Source organism: Mytilus californianus, unplaced genomic scaffold (assembly GCF_021869535.1).
Source record: "Mytilus californianus isolate M0D057914Y unplaced genomic scaffold, xbMytCali1.0.p SCAF_3, whole genome shotgun sequence".
NCBI lineage: Eukaryota > Metazoa > Mollusca > Bivalvia > Mytilida > Mytilidae > Mytilus > Mytilus californianus.
The window spans coordinates 74,475,336-74,494,861 of NW_026262679.1; the positions used below are offsets into that span (position 1 = coordinate 74,475,336).

Genomic DNA, 19,526 nt, shown 5'->3' on the forward strand with positions numbered 1-19,526 from the left:
ATACCATCTCGCATATTAAAATCACATCATGCAGAAATGCACCTAATGTGTTCCTTTTCTAATTTTGAGATTTTGCTACTATCCAAAATTAAAATTGTGGAACATATTTTATCGGAATCATTTGGCAATCCTTGCAATCTTCTGCTTCTTTGCGTAAATCTCTCCAGCGTTGGAGCACACTCAGCTAGTTAACGGATCATTTTTAAAAATGTTAATGTATTCACACAGAAGTTATTCCAAAGTTAAAATGTTTAAAGGAAATCCTCCAATGGAACGTTGCACATGCACAAAATTTATTCACAGGAATGTACATATATTATACACGAAGCACTTAGTACGTTGGTCAATATGTAGATTTGATATTAAAAGCAATGTCTATCTAAATAAAGTCCATGAACGGTCGGCACTGATTTAAATTAGTGTCTCCTCCATGACAGTCTTGAATATTAAAACTAAATATTAAATAAAAGACACTGCTATTTTTAGTGTTTGGTACGGGTTGTCTGTCACTGTGCACAACAGTTCAACATAGAACCCTACGGGGAAAACCAGAGAACTCTTTTTGTCAGAAAACACCGTCAAACATCCAAACATACTATCCACACTATCTGTGTCCACACTTGTTTTATTAAAAGAAAAAATAATCTCGAAATTGAATTGTGACGTTTTGTCCTGTGACTATTTGTCCGTAACTTTTTGTCTGTGACTATTTTCCTGTGACTTCTGTTCTTCATTCCTTTTAACACATCAAACTCCTACCGTTGCCTAGATTGGTTCCCTCTCAGTTTTATAACCCTGGATCCGCATCTGAGTTTAAAGCATAGGCACTTGTCTCTGAAAATACAATTACATATATACTTTAATATAACATAAGGTACCTAACTCGTATATTTGCAAAATGTCACCCGGTCGCGAACTTCCGTTATATTTCGATTATGCTGTTGTCTATCCCACTGAAACTTGTTATGTCGTAAATCTACAAGATGGTGTTTAACACGCTTATTTCTATTGTCGGATCCGGAATCATTCGTAACAGGCCTTCTAAGTATGTCAACCGTAATTATTTCGTCTTCTCACAACCAATTGTAAATTATAAAAAAAATACAGGCAATAATGTTGTCGTTCTTTAACGTCACTACTTTACAGCGATACTTCAAACTGAGAGTGCTTTTCTTTCTAACCGAAATTTTGCAAACGTTGTGTGGCGTTTGTTATCGTTTGCTAAACGCTACAAAAGTAGAAACAAATACATCGTTTAATCAGTGTTTTCTGACCCTGTTTGAACTTTCAATAATGCATGCACATGTTGTTCGTAAACAGACTTATTACGCGGTTATAATTAAATGCGGTTCCTTCAACCAACATGGTAATATAATCTCAGAACTTTACACCGTTTTTTCTATTTCATATGTATGAAAGTTTGTTGCCTATAATTAAGATTATTACTAACAGTGTTTCTGGATTTTGTGCTTATACTGTTAAAGCATGTGTCCCTTTTCAAAGATCTTCAAACTATTACATTGATTTAGCAAGTTATTCTTTTATATTTTTGTTACGTTTATACGATATGATAGGCACTAGGGCGAAGATTTCACTGCTCTGTTTGTCTTTTTGCAGATTGTTCCAATGTTTTTTTTATAATTTTACTAAAATTCAAGGTTGAAGTTTGAAACAAATGTAGCGTTTGTACAAATAAACGATGAACGACAAACTGTAGACGCATTTTTAGCGAGTGCATAGTTTGTCAAAGTTTATGTAAACTTTGCAAACGTATGTTAGATATGCTTTATTTAAAAAACAAAAAAAAAAACAAAAAAAAAACAAAAAAAAACAAATGATCAAAACATATGCGCGCTCAGCCGTTTGCATCGTTTGTGTTAGAAAGAAATGATCAAAACATGTGCGCGCTCAGCCGTTTGCATCGTTTGTGTTAGAAAGAAATGCACTCTGAGATTGCAAATTCTTAGACATTCATGCCTACTAGTTCTACTGAAGAAAATATCATAGGGAAGCATGTTGTTTGAACAACGACTGAACTGTAAGCTGTTCATGCACACCATAAACTTTCCACCAGTAATGTATTGACTTCCTATATTACACAAACAACTTATAGAAATCGTTTTATATCTGTACCCAGTGGCAGTGAAATATTTAGCTGTAAATAGTCTTCTGTATCATGATCTAGCATTCGTGAAGGAAATTGTTTTCAAATATTGTGACAAGGTTTACATATGATAATAAACAGTATTAAGTATTTTTTAGTTTACGAAAATTCTTTCAACTCCCCCAGGCAAAGTTGACCTTAGATGGATTTGGCTATTATTTTTAGGTGCTATTTGGTCATATATCTCTTCTACTGTTTCGGTTCTTATATATCGTTGGCTTTCATATATTCGGCTTTGAGCGTTACCGAGGATGGCATAATCCAGAAAAGTGCTTTGGACGTATGCAATTTATAAAGTGTTGTTTTCATTTTTTACAGCACTTGGTCTATACCGCTGCTTGTTGAATATCAGTCCCCGAGGGTGTCATAGCTCAATAATCAATACTTAGGTACTGAGATGATTTATAACAAACATTTCTTAAATTGTCCGTTTATAAATTTAGAGTTAACTATTAATTAACTACGGTTTCAACTCCCCCAGGCAAAGTTGACCTTAGATGAATTTGGCTATTTTTGTTAGGTCCTATGTGGTCATATAGCTCTTCAACTGTTTCAGTTCTGATACATCCTTGGTTTTCAAATATTCGTCTCTGAGCGTTCATGATGAAGATAAATAAAAAAAAGCGCTTCGAACGCATGAGATTTATAAAGTGTTGTTTTCATTTTTTTAGAGGTTTTGGATAAGCTATATTACTTTGAGTGTCAGTTTGACTCCATTAACAGTTATGTTTTCTTCAATCTAACCAAAACAAACACGAATTTTCCAATTAGATGAAAATTGTGTAATCAAACAAATAAAACTTAACTAATTCAAAATATTATCTAAATATATATTCAATACCGGTCGGCAAACACCCTTTTCGTTTCAATGATAGAAAACAAAGGATATAGGGTATACATCCATGACACAAAATCAGTACATGCACAGCACAAAACACGTACACAAAAAGCAAAGGAACAGCGCTTTTATTGCTGTTCTTCATCTCAAAGTCACTTTGAGGCCCTCAACACGGAGCAAAAAACTCTCGCCTCACTGCAAGTTTAAGACGGCCCCTAGCATCGGGTTGAGCGGAATTCTTTGCAAAAATAATTTGGATAGATTTTGTAAGATGTTACACCAAGCTAGTCTGTGTACATGTGTCATATATAACAATGACTGCTACAAAAAAAAAAAAAAAAAAAGAAACGTGTAGAATTTTACAACGTTTTGAATGGTGAGTTACCAGATGTCCCGTTGAGTCCGTATCTAGATAAATATACATGATTAAAAATATAAATAGACCTGTTGGTGACCTTCTGCTGTTGTCTGTTCTATGGTCGGGTTGTTGTCTCTTTGACACATTCCCCATTTCCATTCTCATTTTTACACTATCAAGTATGAACGATTTCAATCATATAATAGTTATTGAAGAACTGGTCATTATCGTGATATATGGACTGTCCTACGGGCAGTCCATGTATCACGATAATGACCAGTTCTTCAATAATTATTATGTTTATTTCATTGAGGAACCATGTTTTTAAAAATTCTCATAAATTCAAATTGTTCAAAGCGAACTCGAGTTATTGACATATTGTACGATTCCCATAGGAAAGAGTGAAGACCAGTCATAGTGATAACTATAAGTCACTGCCATTCATTTAATTTTTAAAGTGCAATTTTTCAGTATATGAATAAAAATTAAAGTTTTCTATAAGTTTATAATTCTTGTTGCTGCATGAGTAGTTGGTCTCTATTAGCATCGGAAAGTACGGCAAAACGACCATTTGAGTTGTCTGTCGCAGACATGCCTTCCACTTTCCAAACGTCTGAATCGCGATTGCGTTTTATTAAAGGGACACCACTCTAAACAGAGAAACCACGCCCCACTGGTCATTAACATGTAAAAGTCCGTTAACGACCGCTTTTCTGGTCTGTTTTTTTTCTGTTAAAGACCGATGGAATTTTTTACTAAAGAATAAAGAATGTCATGTGGCCCCTTGTTATATCCAATAAGAGAAGCTAATTCTTAACCGATATGAAATAATGAAGGTTAATTCAATAAAGTCCTTTGGGTACAACAGATTTATAAAGTGTTCACAGTTCCATTTTCCTAGCACATAATTGATGCCTCTGCTATTGGATTGTTAGTTTAAGAAATTTTCATACTGGTATTAGTGATGTAGACAATATGATCAGTGTACAGATAAAGGGTCAAATTTGAAATAAGAACACAGAGTATAAAACTTATAGAAGCTTTAAAAATTAGACCAAGAAAATTTTCTTGCAGACTTAAAAAAGGTTGAATTCACTAAAATAATAGATCAAGATGATATAAATCAAGCATATTCAGATTTTGAAAAGGCTGTGGTAAATGTTTTAGACCAACTGCTCCCTTGAAGAAAAGGAAACAATGCAAACAACCTGCACCATTTTATGAACTGCGAATGGGACAACAGAGAAATCTTGTAAATAAAATAAAGAAAAAATCCATTAAAACATATTTTTACGAACGCTGCATAGGCGGACCCTTTTATTACAAACAAAGGCAGCAACCTAACAAAAAAATGTCATCCTATGTGATGAAGAAACCATAATAAGTGACCAAAAGAAAGTAGCAGAACACTTCAATGATTTTTTTTATAAATGTGGCAAAAGATATTGGCAACAACACACCTGCTACCAATAACCACCCAAGTGTTAAAAAATACATGAAAACAAAAGTGCCACACAAAAACTAGAATTCAGTACCTCTCAAATGAGTTTGTAGACAAACAACTTAAAATATTAAACATCAAAAAGGCAACAGGAAACTTAAAATATCAAATATCAAAAAGGCAACAGGAATAGATGGCATCTCAGTTAAATTCCTAAAACTAGCACAACCAGTTATCACAAAACCAATAACTGAATAAACAAGACTATAAAATATGGCAAGCCGTTCTCGACAAAACTAGTATGTTTAAACCATTTTTCGAAAAATTTACACACTGAGAATTAACAAAAAAAAGAAAACAAAAAAAAACCAAACACTGAGATTAAAAAACCTAAAAACACACACTGAGAATTAAAAATTACACACTGAGATTTCACAAAAACGTACTGAGATTACAAAAAATGAACAACATACACTGAGAATTGAAAATTACACAATGAGATTTCAAAAAGACACACTGAGATGATATAAACTGAAAAACACACACTGAGAATTTGAAATTACACACTAAGAATTTAAAATTACACATTGAGATTTGTGCGCACTATTTATGCGCACATATCTAATTAGCATACTTAATCTGAATCTATTACAAGCTCAAAACAACTAGGACAGAACTCGTTAGTCCTTCAATTTGGCGCTAAATGTTTTATTAAACACATTAAAAATACAACGTATAGAAAAACTACGTTATTACAGACCAATAGAACAAGAAATATACCAACTTACTCTCATTATAAAATATAACCAAATGGTGAAAAACTTTATTAAAATTATAAGAAAACATTGGAACAATAAGATAAGATAAGAAAACTTTATTTTGATTCGGCATAAGTTAAAAAGACACAACACAAGCTCTAAGGAGCTTTTGACCGAATATAAAAACATATACATAACATATAAAAACAGTCTAATTTGACATATAAAACAACCTGTTATACGAAGTTAAATCTCACTTACATAGCATGCAATACAAATTTAGCAACAAATTTAAAATGAAATAAAACATGCTAGACCAGAGCAACCAAAAGCAACATAAGTAATAAACATCTCAAGAATTATCTGCAAGCAGAACAGCGACATTCCAAACCGTTCCAGGACTGAACAAGACTCAGTTTAAAATGTGAAAAACTATTTTCAGTCCTGAAATGGTTTGGAAGGCTGTTCCATAAAGTAGCGGCAGCAAATTTGAAAGATTTTTTACCGTAACGGGTTGACTTTACCTGTGGAACATCCAGAATATTTACATACCTGAAAGAATACTTAGATTTTTTGACACTCACCAAATTTTGTAAGCACACAGGAGCTATATTATTTATAATCTTAAAAGTTTCTAGAGCCATTGTTCTAATCCGTCTAATCTGCAAGGAGGGCACCTTAGCTTTAAGTAAGAGGTCCTCGTAGGGGCTGGTAAAATCCTCATATACAAAACGGAGTGCTCTTTCCTGCACCTTTTCTAATTTTTTGGAATTTTTCTCAGTGCAAAAAAGCCATGCCAAAGGACAAAAATTAAAATTACTAAGAATAACGGTATGAAAAATAGTAAGTTTACTAAGTCTATCCAAAACTGAGCCCAAAAGTTTTAAAACATTTAATTGCTGTGATGCCCTCCTACAGATTGAGCTGATATGAACATCAAAATTTAACTGATAGTCAATTTCAATGCCTAATAATTTTACTGTTTTTTCACATGTAAGGTTCGAGTTTTGAATATGTATAGATGGGTTTTGTTCAAAGGTCTTTTTGCCAACAGCCAAAACTTGAAACTTGTCGGGATTTGCTTGCATTTTATTCACCCGGAACCACTCAATAAGTATTTTTGACTCAGATTCCAAAGTTGAAATTAATAAATCAAAATCTGGAGTACAGAAAGACAAAGTATTGTCATCTGCATAGTTATATAAACTACCATTTTTAACAAAAAGAAAAATATCATTTATAAATATGTTAAACAACAATGGCCCTAGTATAGAACCCTGTGGTACGCCTTTATGGATGTCAGCCCAACCACTCAGAACATTGTTGACTTTAATTTGTTGTTTACGATTTGATAAATAGGACTTTAAAAGAGCAACTGCATGGGGGGATACACCATATGCTGATAATTTATCTAGCAAGATATTGTGAGGCAGGCAGTCAAAAGCCTTAGAAAGATCCATTAATACCGCTGCAATGTACTGGTTTTTATCAAGAGCTTCACGCCAATCTTCTAACACTCTGAGAAGTGTGGTCTGACATCCATGTCCACGTCTAAAAGCACACAAAAAAGGATTAAATATTTTATCAAAGTATTCAGTTAGTTGAATTTCATATATTTTTTCAAAGATTTTAGAAAATATGGGTAAGACACTAACTGGTCTATAGTTTGTTTTTAATAATGGGTCACTCTTTTTATGAAGGGGGGTCACTTGGGCTACTTTAAGTTTATCAGGAAACAGTTATTTGCAATTGACAAATTTACAAGAGTTGTCAGCTGTTGTGCAATATAAGATTTACAATTTTTTACTATTTTTGCTGGAATACCATCAGCTCCTGTAGCCTTCTTGATGTTTATTTTATTGACATTTTTGTTAGATACTTTCTTGAATTCAAAGTCAGAAATATGCTTTCTGTTACTCAAAATTTCTTTTATACTTGGGTGATTTGAGGTGTCATATACCACATCTGCTCCAATTTTGTCTGCTACTGTGCAAAAATACAAACAATGCAGTGATTTTTTTCCCAAAGTGCCTATTATATAGCATATAAACGTAACAAAAATATAAAAGATTACCTTGCGAAATCAGGGTAACAGTTGAAAGACTTTTGAAAAGGGACCATGCTTAAACAGTCTTAAGCAAAAAATCCCGATATACTGTTAGTAATAATCTGAATTATAGGCAACAAACTTATGAATATAAGTTAGCAAAAAAAGTTGTTAAGCCTTGAAATTTATTACGAATGTTGGTTGTAAGAACCGCATTTCATTATAATGACAAGAGTTCGGGAGACCAAGATATTAATCTGCTGAATTATTCAGCTCATGAATATTCATTAGTAATTTGCATATTAATCTCAACGTGTATTTTTGAAATCTCATTGTGTAATTAACAATTCTCAGTGTGTTTTTTTTCAATTTATTTCATCTCAGTGTGTCTTTTTAAAATCTCAATGTGCAATTTTAAATTCTCAGTGCGTGTTTTTCATTTTTTTAAATCTCAGATTGTATAATTTTGATTTGTCAGTGTGTTATTTTAGATTCTTAAATCCAAGAATTTGTATAGTAAGTCTTACTATACAAATCCTATACAAATCATTGTTAAATCTCAGTGTGTATTTTTTTTCGAAAAAATGGTTTAAACATAGTTTTGACGAGAACGGCTTGCCATAATAAAATCAGCTACTTTTCCAGACCAACTAAAACAAGCACAAGTTGTACCATTGCACAAAAAGAACAATGTACTTGACGTAGGCAACAATATATAGATCAGTAAGGATACTTCCTGTTATTTCAATTTTTTTCGAACGGGCAATTTACAACCAGCTAGTTGAATACTTCAATGCACACTTTCAACCATACTTATCAACTTTCTACTCAGAATAATTGAGGATTGGAAAATGGCAATTGATAAAATAAATTCATTTGCTCAATACTAATGGATCTTTCTAAGGCCTTCGAATATCTTCCTCACGATATTCTGCTGCTTAAGCTTGCAGCGTATGGTCGGACTTTCAACTTCTTCTCTAGAACTGATGAAAAATTACTTATCTAACAGTGTTCGAGTTGGCTCCAGTGTAAGAAATTGGCAAAATATACACAAAGGAGTACCATAAGGTTGTATTTTTGGTCCTATACGTTTCAACATTTTCTTAAATGATATCTTTCACGTCACCTCACATAGTTCACTCTACAATTATGCTGACGACAATACACTTTCTTTCTCATTCAAATAAGGATATAGACACAGTTATTTCTACACTTGAAAAAGACAGTTTGGCTCAGATAGATTGGTTCTCTTCCAATCAAATGAAGGCAGACCCTGAAAATTTTCAAGCTTTGGCAATTGGCAAAAAAACAATGGACAAAAACATTACATTTGACATTGCAGGTAACAAAATAAAATGTGAAAAGAGGTCAAACTATTATGCATCACAATTGAACTTAATTTCAACACACATATATCTAACATTTGCAAAAAAGAATCCAGACAACTTAATGTCTTAAAAAGACTTGGTATATACTTGAACAAACTGAACAAACTTAACAATATTCACTCTTTCATTATGTCAAACTTTAACTTCTGCTCATTGTCCTGGCATTTCTGCAGCGAGGCAAACACTACTAAAATTGAAAAGTACAAGAAAGAGCACTCCGCTTTATTTACCAGGATCACAATAGCACATATGATGATTTACTTTTGAAATAAAAAATGCCATCTCTTAAAGTAAGACGCATAAGAACCATGGCAATAAAGGTATTTAGAACAGTCAACAAAGGAAATACAATATACCTACGTGATCTTATAAACATGTAAGAAACAAAAGAAACAAAATATTATTTCAGATGTCAAAACTTAGCTGAAATACCTACAGTTAGAACTACAGGGTATGGCTTGAAATCATTCAGATATTCTGCAGCCAAACTATGAAATGAGTTACCAAACCACTTTAGAACTGAAACATCTTTTACTCAATTCAAGAGTCTAATAAATTCATGGAATGGCAACTCATGCCATTGCAATGCATGTGCTTAGTATTTATTTTAAAGTTTTATGTTACAGTTTTGAAACATGATAGTGCGCTGCTTATTATAATTCCACTCTTTTTGTGTTTTATTTGTTTAGCGTTTTATTTTTTGTGATTGCTGTGCTAAAGTGTTTTATGTTGCTGCTTTAATGCTTCTTTTAGCTTAGTTTTCATGCATGCATATAATGTTTAGTATTTAAATTAGTTCAGCCTTGACTAACTGTACATTGAATATATGTTTTATGTCTTCATGCTTTAGTATCAGTATTGTGTATGTTTATTGTGTAAATGTATGTATTTGTCGGTTATAAAAGCTCAAAGAGCTTATGTTATTGTTTTGTGACATGCCGACTTTAAATAAAGCTTTTGATTTGATTTGATTTGATTTGAGTTACCGAAGGTATCACCAGGTCAGAAATTGTTGTTTCGGTATACTGACTTAATTTTATAGTTTGATTTTTAAGTTAAATTCTCCGATGAATCCTTAATGAATTATCATAAACGTACAAAAAATAAAATAACTCCCTCAGGCAAAGTCACATTAGATGGCAGTGGATTGGGTTATCATAGCTGTGCACCTGTAGTTCTGAATCCTTGCATGGCTTTCATTATTTGAATATGAACGGTATATTCATTATAGTTTTTTATGTGCTTTTAATGTACTCTGTAGAGTTGGGCTTTTTTTTAATAATTATTGTTTATTTCAATCAGAGACATATAATTTTTTTGTTAATATGCTGAATGAAATAAAGATTTATTTCCTTACTTACTGACCGTTATATTCCGGGGGCTAATATTGTGAGCCATGGGACGAAACAAAATGGTTAAAATCTTGGGGACGAGTCGTCTTCCTAAAACATCAAAGATCATCGGATTCTAATCCGCTCCTTGATACTTCCGGTTACCGAAACAGAAAAACCCGCAATTTTCTGATTTTTAGTAAAGAACATTCTATTCGGCTGGTAACTAAATAGGTAAACACATGAACCTGTATTATCTTACTTTTAACTGGGAATACAAAACTGAGACTTAAGACGCTATACATGAACGAAGCTTTAATATGCATTTAAAAAATAAAAATCCTTGAGTAGATATTTTGGGCTATTCCAGAAATATAGTCGGTCCCCACTATGACATGACTATGGAACAGGAAGACATGCGAAGTCAAACTTTTTTTCCTAGGAGAAATTTTTCAGATTTTACTAAATTGTCTGGATTTCCACCTATTTGTCTTAACTAAATTTTTTTTCTTTAAACTAAAATATGGAAATCCAGTGTCTTTCATAGGGTTTGAGAACAATAAAAATGTATGGAAATAATTTCTAGTGTCTTCATTAAGGGTGGAGGGGGCATGTATTATTTCTGGAATTTGATGAAATGCAAATTTTTATGTATAAATGACTGTCAAGGAAGACTTGACATGCCCAAACATATGCTGCAGTTCAGGATTATGAACCCTTTTGTTGTTTCAATGCTAAACATGGAAATTTTATCAAAAATCCACAGCCTTTCCACTTGTGCTCTAATATTTGACAACTCGGTGCTTAATAGATAGAGGATTATTGCATGCAGTGCTAGCAATGAATTCCCTAAACATGCTAAAGCAAATTTATAAATTAAGATATTGGTTAAAACAAATATAAATATGGACAATTTCAAGTACACCTTCTAGGGTGTGCTTGACTTTCTACTCTAATTGAAAAAGTATTTAGTCTATGTGTTGTCCTACACTGTTTCTTAAAAAGTTTTAAAGAGTGACCTCTAGTTGTTATAGAAATGATAGATGGTGCTAAAGTAAAAAGATACATCCAGTTGATATCGATCAGCTTTATTAACAATACTACTTATATGTATTTTAAACTTTAAATTTGACTCGAAAGTTACTCCAAGAGCCTTTTCTTCATTCACCATTAATAAAGCAATAAAGTTGTCTGAATCATCCAACATGGTATATCAGTATTGTTGTTCATTGTCAGGATTAATATGTAACACTTTAAATTTAGCAGTATTAAATTTTAACTTCAAAGTTTTTGACCACTCACACAAACTTTTCCTGCAATTTACTGTGCGCATTATCTGATGAAACCGTACTTGCCAACCTCTGACAATGACAAATCATGTCATGACATGACATATCAAATAGTGTGTGAAAATGCGTGACGTAGATGCGGCCTTTTTAATATGAAAAAATTGTGACTTGGATGGAGAGTTGTCTCATTGGCACTCATACCACATCTTCTTATATCTATTACCGTATATAAATTTTTTAATATAAAAAACAAAATTCTACTGTAAACTTTTAATATATTCAACTGTGGCCTGTTTTGCTGCTTTCAGAACAACACAACTAGGCACATACTGAAAACAACAACTGCCAGTTTGATTAAATTTACAAGACAACAATGCACATAATGTGTCATTGTCAAGTTCAGATCGAAATTCAGTGTATATCTTCTTAATAATAGAAAACGCTCTTTCACAATCTGAATTGCTATTTGTCATAAGGTGCACAATGCATTATTCGGCCCTCGATCACTTTCTTTGACCCATTTGAACTCGGACTCCCAACTTTTTTGGTACGTACAAAAGTGTTGTTTCGCTTAGCAGTCAGCTTTACTAGACGATGGTGCAGGACCAGAAAGCGACCTCTTCCTGCTGGACATTTCCCCAAAGTGAATTTGAAAAAAAAAAGAAAGTCACAAAACCTTAAAAACTACTCACAAACTTACCTGTAGAACTTATGTTGTTTGTCCATATTAGCATATAAAAATATAAACAAAGAATACTTCGAAATTTTCGGTATTTATCTTCTAATTATGAAAAAAACAGAGAATAGCGATATCACTAACGACTAAAAAATCAAAACAATGAAAAAGCGTGTAATGGCGTGTAAAGTGGTAAAAAGCGTGTACACGCCATGTGACAAAATCTTAGCGTGTAAACTGTTGAAAAAGCGTGTATTACACGCGAATATAATGCAAGTTGGCAAGTACTAGTATGGATGAAACTTAATAATATATTTTACAGTTGTCAGCAAAAATTTTCACAATGCCCTCCACAACATCAGGAAGGTCATTTATAAAAGTTTAAAATAGAACTGTTCCTAAAATAATACCCTGAGTCTGGTATGACACTCACTACATGTACATCTGATGAAGTTGTATCAATTATACCAACACATTGCTGAAGTCCTAATATAAAACTTTTAATCCAATTTTTAAAATACTGCCCTTAATTCTAAGGTTTTCAAGTTTCAAAAATTAATGCTTTCAGCAGAGGTTTCATGTTCAAGTTGTTCAGGCTCCAGTCAGTCGGGTCCAAGTTGATCCAGCCAGTGCTTGCCATTAATGAAACAATTATCAAAATACAAAGTATTTCTGATCAATTTTGTCACTTTAATTTGTAAAAGATAAAAAATTTGTACAAAATTTTACCTGTCGAAATCCCAAACGGAATTAAAAAGAAGCATGCTTAGGGATAATGGTTTGGAAATAGTCATTTCTGCCAGACTAACCTAAACTGAAACTTGTTTGATGGAAATGGCAAATTGGGAGTTAGATCTGACAGGGGGTTATAGTTTCTTTGTAATCAATATCTGTCCTGCAATACAATACATTTATATATATTATCATTGGTCATGACTCTTTTCTGTCAGAAAAAAAAATCTGTTCCATCTGATAAAACTTGCATGACAGTCTAACCAAATGTCAGACAGAAGCTCAAAAGAGTTTGACGAATACCATTTCTGAGCAAAAGTGATGATCTTTTAATGGAAATCACCTTATGTGTACATTAGTCCACTACATATGCATGTACATATGCATGTAGCTGAAATAATAGAAATAAGGAAAATGCTACAATGGTTATTTAACGTATATGTTAATTATAGTTTTGAAAGGTTTTCCTTTAGGCATCAAGTTGAAAAAATAAGTATTAAAGTAATTGTGAATCACAAAGAAGATAAGACATGTAAGTATTTAAATAAAGACTTCAACATACAATGCAAATAAACTTTTTCTTCATACATGTACATGTCAACTAAAATAATTTTTGTATTTCAGGCTATGCCAAAATCCAAGGAATTCATCTCGGACTCTGAATCAGACTCCGATAATGAAGTAAGAATATGTCGAAATTTTTCTAGTAAATCTCTAACTTAATTTTCTGTTGTAACATGCATGTGGTTTTATCGTTTCATATCAGGTCCTGAATAGGGAAATTGTATGCAACTAGTGCATCCATCCATGTGACATTCTATTAAAGCGCTTATGCTATTACAATGTTCTCCGCAGATATTTCATATAGCATCCTGGGAAACAGGGAAATTTGAAATACCATCTTGTTTCTAAAAATAATACTAAATAGCATCACATCCATAACACAACCTATAAGAAAATCAATTCAGATAGCATCACATTAAAAAAATATAGCATCACATTACCATGATGCTAAAAGGCCCTGGGGAGAACACTGCTATTATTTATATATCAATAAAACCAATACCTACAAATGTATCTGACAGATTCCAATAATAACTGAAATTCTAATATGACGGCCAATATATTGTCAACCAGGCAGTATATCTACATGTACATGTACATGTACTTATAATGCAAACGCATTAAAACACAAAATTGACTGTTCCACGTTATGCCCACCTTATTTATACGACCAGGTTAACTCAATTTGCGACAATTAAACCCATGTTTTACGTAGACCAAACGTCAAATACAATAGGGTTATCTCTAATGACTCTATTCTAATGCAAGATAAACAAATCATTCCATTTTAGTTAAATATTTTGGTGTTCAATTTCATAAAACGAAAATTCCACAAAATGATGTTATTGCCTTTGGCAACTAAAAAATGTTACGTTATATGTATGCTTCCAGCGTCGAATGTAAACAATGGGAGTTTTCAGGCCTCAGAATGTAATAAAATTAGATAAAAAGAAGTGATATTTTTAAAATTTATTTAATTTTATTGAATAGTATTATTTTATTATATGGGAGATAAAATGGACCATCTAAAACAATATCATGTGTATAGGGCTTTCACGGTTGACAAAATTACCATATTTGACCTATTAGAATCAAAATAATTCATGGCAGCTGTAGATATATTTTCATTTAACCATTGGTTTGGCATTTATTTTCGTATCTTACAACTTGCTTTTGCTTGGAATTAAATAAAACACATATCATAGGTTTTGGATCGTAAATGGGTCCAGCAAGCTGTTCTTATTAACATGTTTAACTTCTGCTTCTTCATTGACAAAATCTTGAACATACACTGATTTTAAAATTACATTTGTCAGAGACAAGGTTCTGTTCCAAGTAAGTAGTGTACTATTACCTGAATCCTACAAAGTAGTTCCCTAAATGTCTGACATGTCTCACAATTTTCTACATTTGTAAGGGTCTTTGGTAAAATAGAACTAACCTTCTTGTAAAGTGTACTTTTATACTTCTAATGTGCATGTACATGTACTTCTGATTTTTTTTATGAGTAAAAACTCTAAATTGTTGCAGGCACCTAAGAAAAAGAAAACAAAAGTAGAGAAAAAAGTAGAAAAGAAGGAACCTCCAAAAGCAGCTGCAAGCTCTGGCCCTGGAAAATCTGGAGAAAGAACTTTCCAGGTAATTTTTCATTTTCAAAACAAATTTTGAAGCTTACAAATGCAAGTATTCAATATTTTTCTTGCAAAGGATTTAAAAAAAATAATTCTGTAGCTAGAAGAGTAATTATTCACTGAAAGGCTTGCAGTTTTAGTAATTTCCTGTACAAATTGACTCATGATACCAAGAGGGGCATTTATGGTAAGAAAAACTACCCGGTATATAAATAAAAGTTACAAAAGTGTACATATTGTGGAATAAAATTAATAAGGAATTTTCTGATTTATTTACTTGAAATTTGCAGGCACCGGTTGGGTTGACTATAGTCATCCCTTGGTCTTTTTCCAAACGGCAATAAAACCCTTGTTACAGACAGCCGTCTGTTTGGCTGTGAATGATGTATAAATTTGCAGCCACATTTATTCAGGATAAAGACATTAAATCTGATTCCTAGTGTAGAGAATATGCCACGCTCTCTGCGCGTGATGAATCCTTATAACAACTATTTGAGAAGTTGGTAGGTGACCTGTTGTAAGGCTAAATTTCTGTCCCTATCCAATATATTCTCATGGTCAAGTGTACTGTCATTCCTGAGTTCTGGCCCACTATTTAGACCCCTATACATACTGTATTATTAATTTGTTCTTGTCCATAACATGCATAAAATATTTGCCACTGTACATAAAGCAAACAACAATCAATCCATCAGAAATTTGCTGCACCAAGTCTGGTCTGGTCCTGTAATTTCCATGTTTGTTATATAGACTCTAAAACGTACAATAGAAATATAAGAAGATGTGGTATGAGTGCCAATGAGACAACTCTCCATCCAAGTCACAATTTGTAAAAGTAAACCATTATAATTCAAGTACAAGCCTACATATGGAAATGAAATTTGGAAATGTTGTAAGGAACCACTAAATACAGGTCAAGTTTGAATTTGGCAGACTTTTGTACATGTACATTGTATTTCTTTAGAAGGAATGCTCCTACTTAAGGGAAAAAATAACAAAATTTTAGGTATCAACACAATAACTTGAGGAATCCTCCACTAAATCAATTGAAATTTGGAGGTTTTTTTAGGGTTTACTGAACACAGGTCAGTTTCTGATTTGACTGATTTCATATTTGTTATTCTTTGCCTTGATAATGTGAAAAAATTTTGAACTGGTGGTTTGTAAGATACAAAGATGAAGTTGCAATGTTGTCCATTGCAGCGAACAGATGATGGTTCCTGAACAGTTTTTTTTATGCATTCACTGCCAGAAACTAGGCTTTAGAAGTTTATTCACAACCCTACATGTATATATCGTTCAGAAATATCGGATGCTACTTCTGCCTATATGTATATCCTGTGGGTGGGTCCATCAGTGTCTAATGAACACATTCTATTTTTAATTTTTTTTTCTTCTTCAGATTTCAAGAAACCGATGGGTATCAGTTAGTGAGTTTAGAGGCAAAGTTATGGTAGGAATCCGGGAGTTCTATGAGGCTGATGGTGAATTAAGGCCTGGAAAAAAAGGTGAGGCATTATAAGGATATTAAATATTAAGATTGATAGGGAAAAATAAAGTCATGAAAGTTGTTGGCTCTCAGATATTGTATGGAAAATCCATATTCTTTAATAGAAAATTGAAAATCTACTGAAAATGTTCTGACCAAGTTTCCTTGTTCTGAACAGATGATATGCAAATACAATGCACAATTATTTATTATTCCAAACAAAAGACTGTGTGTTTTTCAGTTTCACCTTTCATTAAACAGAATATGAAATTAGATTCTGATATGAACAAAGGATTTTTTTCAAAGAGTTTTTATAGTGTTATATCCCTTGGAACATTTTACTTTTTTTCAGTACCTATTTTTGTCTTGTTTGTAACTCCTCTAATATGGTCAGTACATTGTTAATGAAGCATGGTATAAGATCTTTATGTACATACTACCGGTACATGTACTTTTGAAATCATTATATTCATGTACAAGTGTGCATGTTGGTAGGATGTTTCAATTCATTTTGATTTTTCAAAAGCAAGGAATAATATTTCAACTTGTCAGAGAGTTCTATTTCTACATGTTCTATGTGCTGGCTCCATATTGAAATCCAACAGATATCTCCACTTTTATGTGATGTTTGTAAATAATAAACTGATAAACTGATAATTGGTTAATAAGTTTATATTTGTGAGTTAAAGATAGAGTATGGGTTTGAATTCAGATGACTTTTTTCAAGGAATTACTGCACTTGGAATTTTTAATTATGCATATTACATGTATGCAAATAAATGTGGCAGCAAGGAGGGGCATTCCTGGTGTACAAATGCATTTAGGTAGTTGTGTCATGTTTACATTTTAACTTGTATTGCAAAGAAATTAAATGTCCTCTTATTTTTACAGGTATTTCTTTACCTCTAGACCAATGGGAAAAGTTAAAGAACCAGTTTGATGATATTAACGAAGCTGTGAGGGAAATGAATAAATGAAATTGACAAACAAGAACAGCCCTTAAAAGACAGATCATTTGCTTAAGACTGAACATTTGTTAAAGACCTATTATTTGTAAAGACCATGGTCTAGTATCATGTTTTGTTCAACTTGATATACATGTACAGAAAAATAGATTCTTCAATTGTTTTAAATACAATGTACAAGTTGATAATGAGGAAAAGTTGAACTATCACTGAAATTCAATATGTTGTTAAACATTTTTTTTGTATAGGTTACAACTAGTAGTTAATTGTACCACATGGGTAGAAAGATTTCATGTAAATGAAAAAAGTATGATTTTTATTGTTAAAATGAAATTAATTGGAAAATTTCTTCAGACTAAGTTATGAGAAAATTTATAATGATTTATATATTCTAGCCATTCTTTTTGTATGTCATTTATTCTTGGGTGCTGACTACAGTGACCTGCCTCATTTTTACTGCCTTTGTTGTCGTACATGTAGTTGTGGAGTGTCTCATACTATCTCGAATGGTGTCATGAAAATAATAAAATTATTTTTGCACATTATTTTCGTGACTCTTAATTATGATATGCTTGGAGGCATTTACAAGAGAGTGTTTGTTTAAAAAAAGTATTCTTGTCCTACTTAATCAGTTTCATTGTATCTGTGATTGAATGAGGGGCTGGATGGGGGATCCTTCATTTCTGTATTCTTTAATTCATTTTTCTCTATTCTTTATACTTTTTGCCCATTATTTTCTTCTTCATAGTTTAGCACCTCATTATTCTCTATTCCTTATTTTTTGGTCCATTTTTACACAACCGCAAAAAATTTGCGTTCGTATAATGCTATCATGTTGGTGGTGTCGTCGTCCGAAGACACAATTGGTTTCTGGACAATAACTTTAGTTTAAGTGAATGGATCTCTATGAAATTTTACCAGAAGGTTCAATACCACAAAAGGAAGGTTGGGATTGATTTTGGTGGTTATGGTACCACCAGTTTAGGAATTAGGGGCCAAAAACAAGCATTTTTGTATTTTCGGACAAAAACTTGTGTGTAAGTGTATGGATCTCTCTGAAATTGTACCACAAGGTTCCATATCACGAAGGGAAGGCTGACATTGAGTTTGGGGTTAATTTCCCCAAACGTTCAGAAATTAGGGGCAAAAAAGGGTCCAAGAACAAGCATTTTACTAGTTTCCAGACAATAATTGTACAATTGAGACTTACCTTAAGTCGAAATTTGATTGTAATTTTGTTGAACCTATTTATGCTGAGAGTTAACATGAGATGCGCACGCAGATCGAAGAGGTCACTTTTCAGAGAATGTAACAGAGCACATATGCACATGATACACCAAAAGAAAACTGGGTGGGAATACGAGTGATAGGGAGGGCATGTTAACTCTCAGCATAAATAGGTTCAACAAAATTACAATCAAATTTCGACTTAAGGTAAGTCTCATTTAATTGTACAATTTTATTGAACCTATATGCTGAGAGTACCATGAGATTTCAGAGATATGTGATCTGTTACTCATGTTCACTGTAATTTATTACAGCCTCATCAAATCATAACCTGGCGAAATAAGTTGCCTGTGGTCATTCATAATGCTAAAAATATTGTCACTTTTGGAACTAGTCTTGGCCGTGCCAGAAAGTTCCGATACCGAGTCAATGCTCGAATGTTCAGCCATGTCATTAACAAATGTATGCTGACAACGTGACAAATTATCCATCACAAGCTACATCGTTAGAATATTAATCCATCCAAAAACTATATCAAATCGTAAAGTTTGTATTCCAAATGTCACAAATATATTAATTTCCAGTTAAAAACAATTAAGATATCCATTATTTTCAAATAAACATAAGA

General features: G+C 32.6%; 1 protein-coding gene across 1 annotated transcript; it reads left to right on the top strand.

Moving 5' to 3' along the window:
• Positions 1–10,470: 10,470 nt before the first annotated feature.
• Positions 10,471–18,216, top strand: LOC127735087 (activated RNA polymerase II transcriptional coactivator p15-like). Its single transcript, XM_052245188.1, has 5 exons — positions 10,471–10,559; positions 13,647–13,703; positions 15,117–15,224; positions 16,620–16,725; positions 17,598–18,216. The coding sequence occupies exons 2-5, from the start codon at positions 13,650–13,652 to the stop codon at positions 17,681–17,683; spliced, it is 354 nt and encodes a 117-aa protein (XP_052101148.1). The 5' UTR covers positions 10,471–10,559; positions 13,647–13,649; the 3' UTR covers positions 17,684–18,216.
• The last annotated feature ends 1,310 nt before the right edge of the window (positions 18,217–19,526 follow it).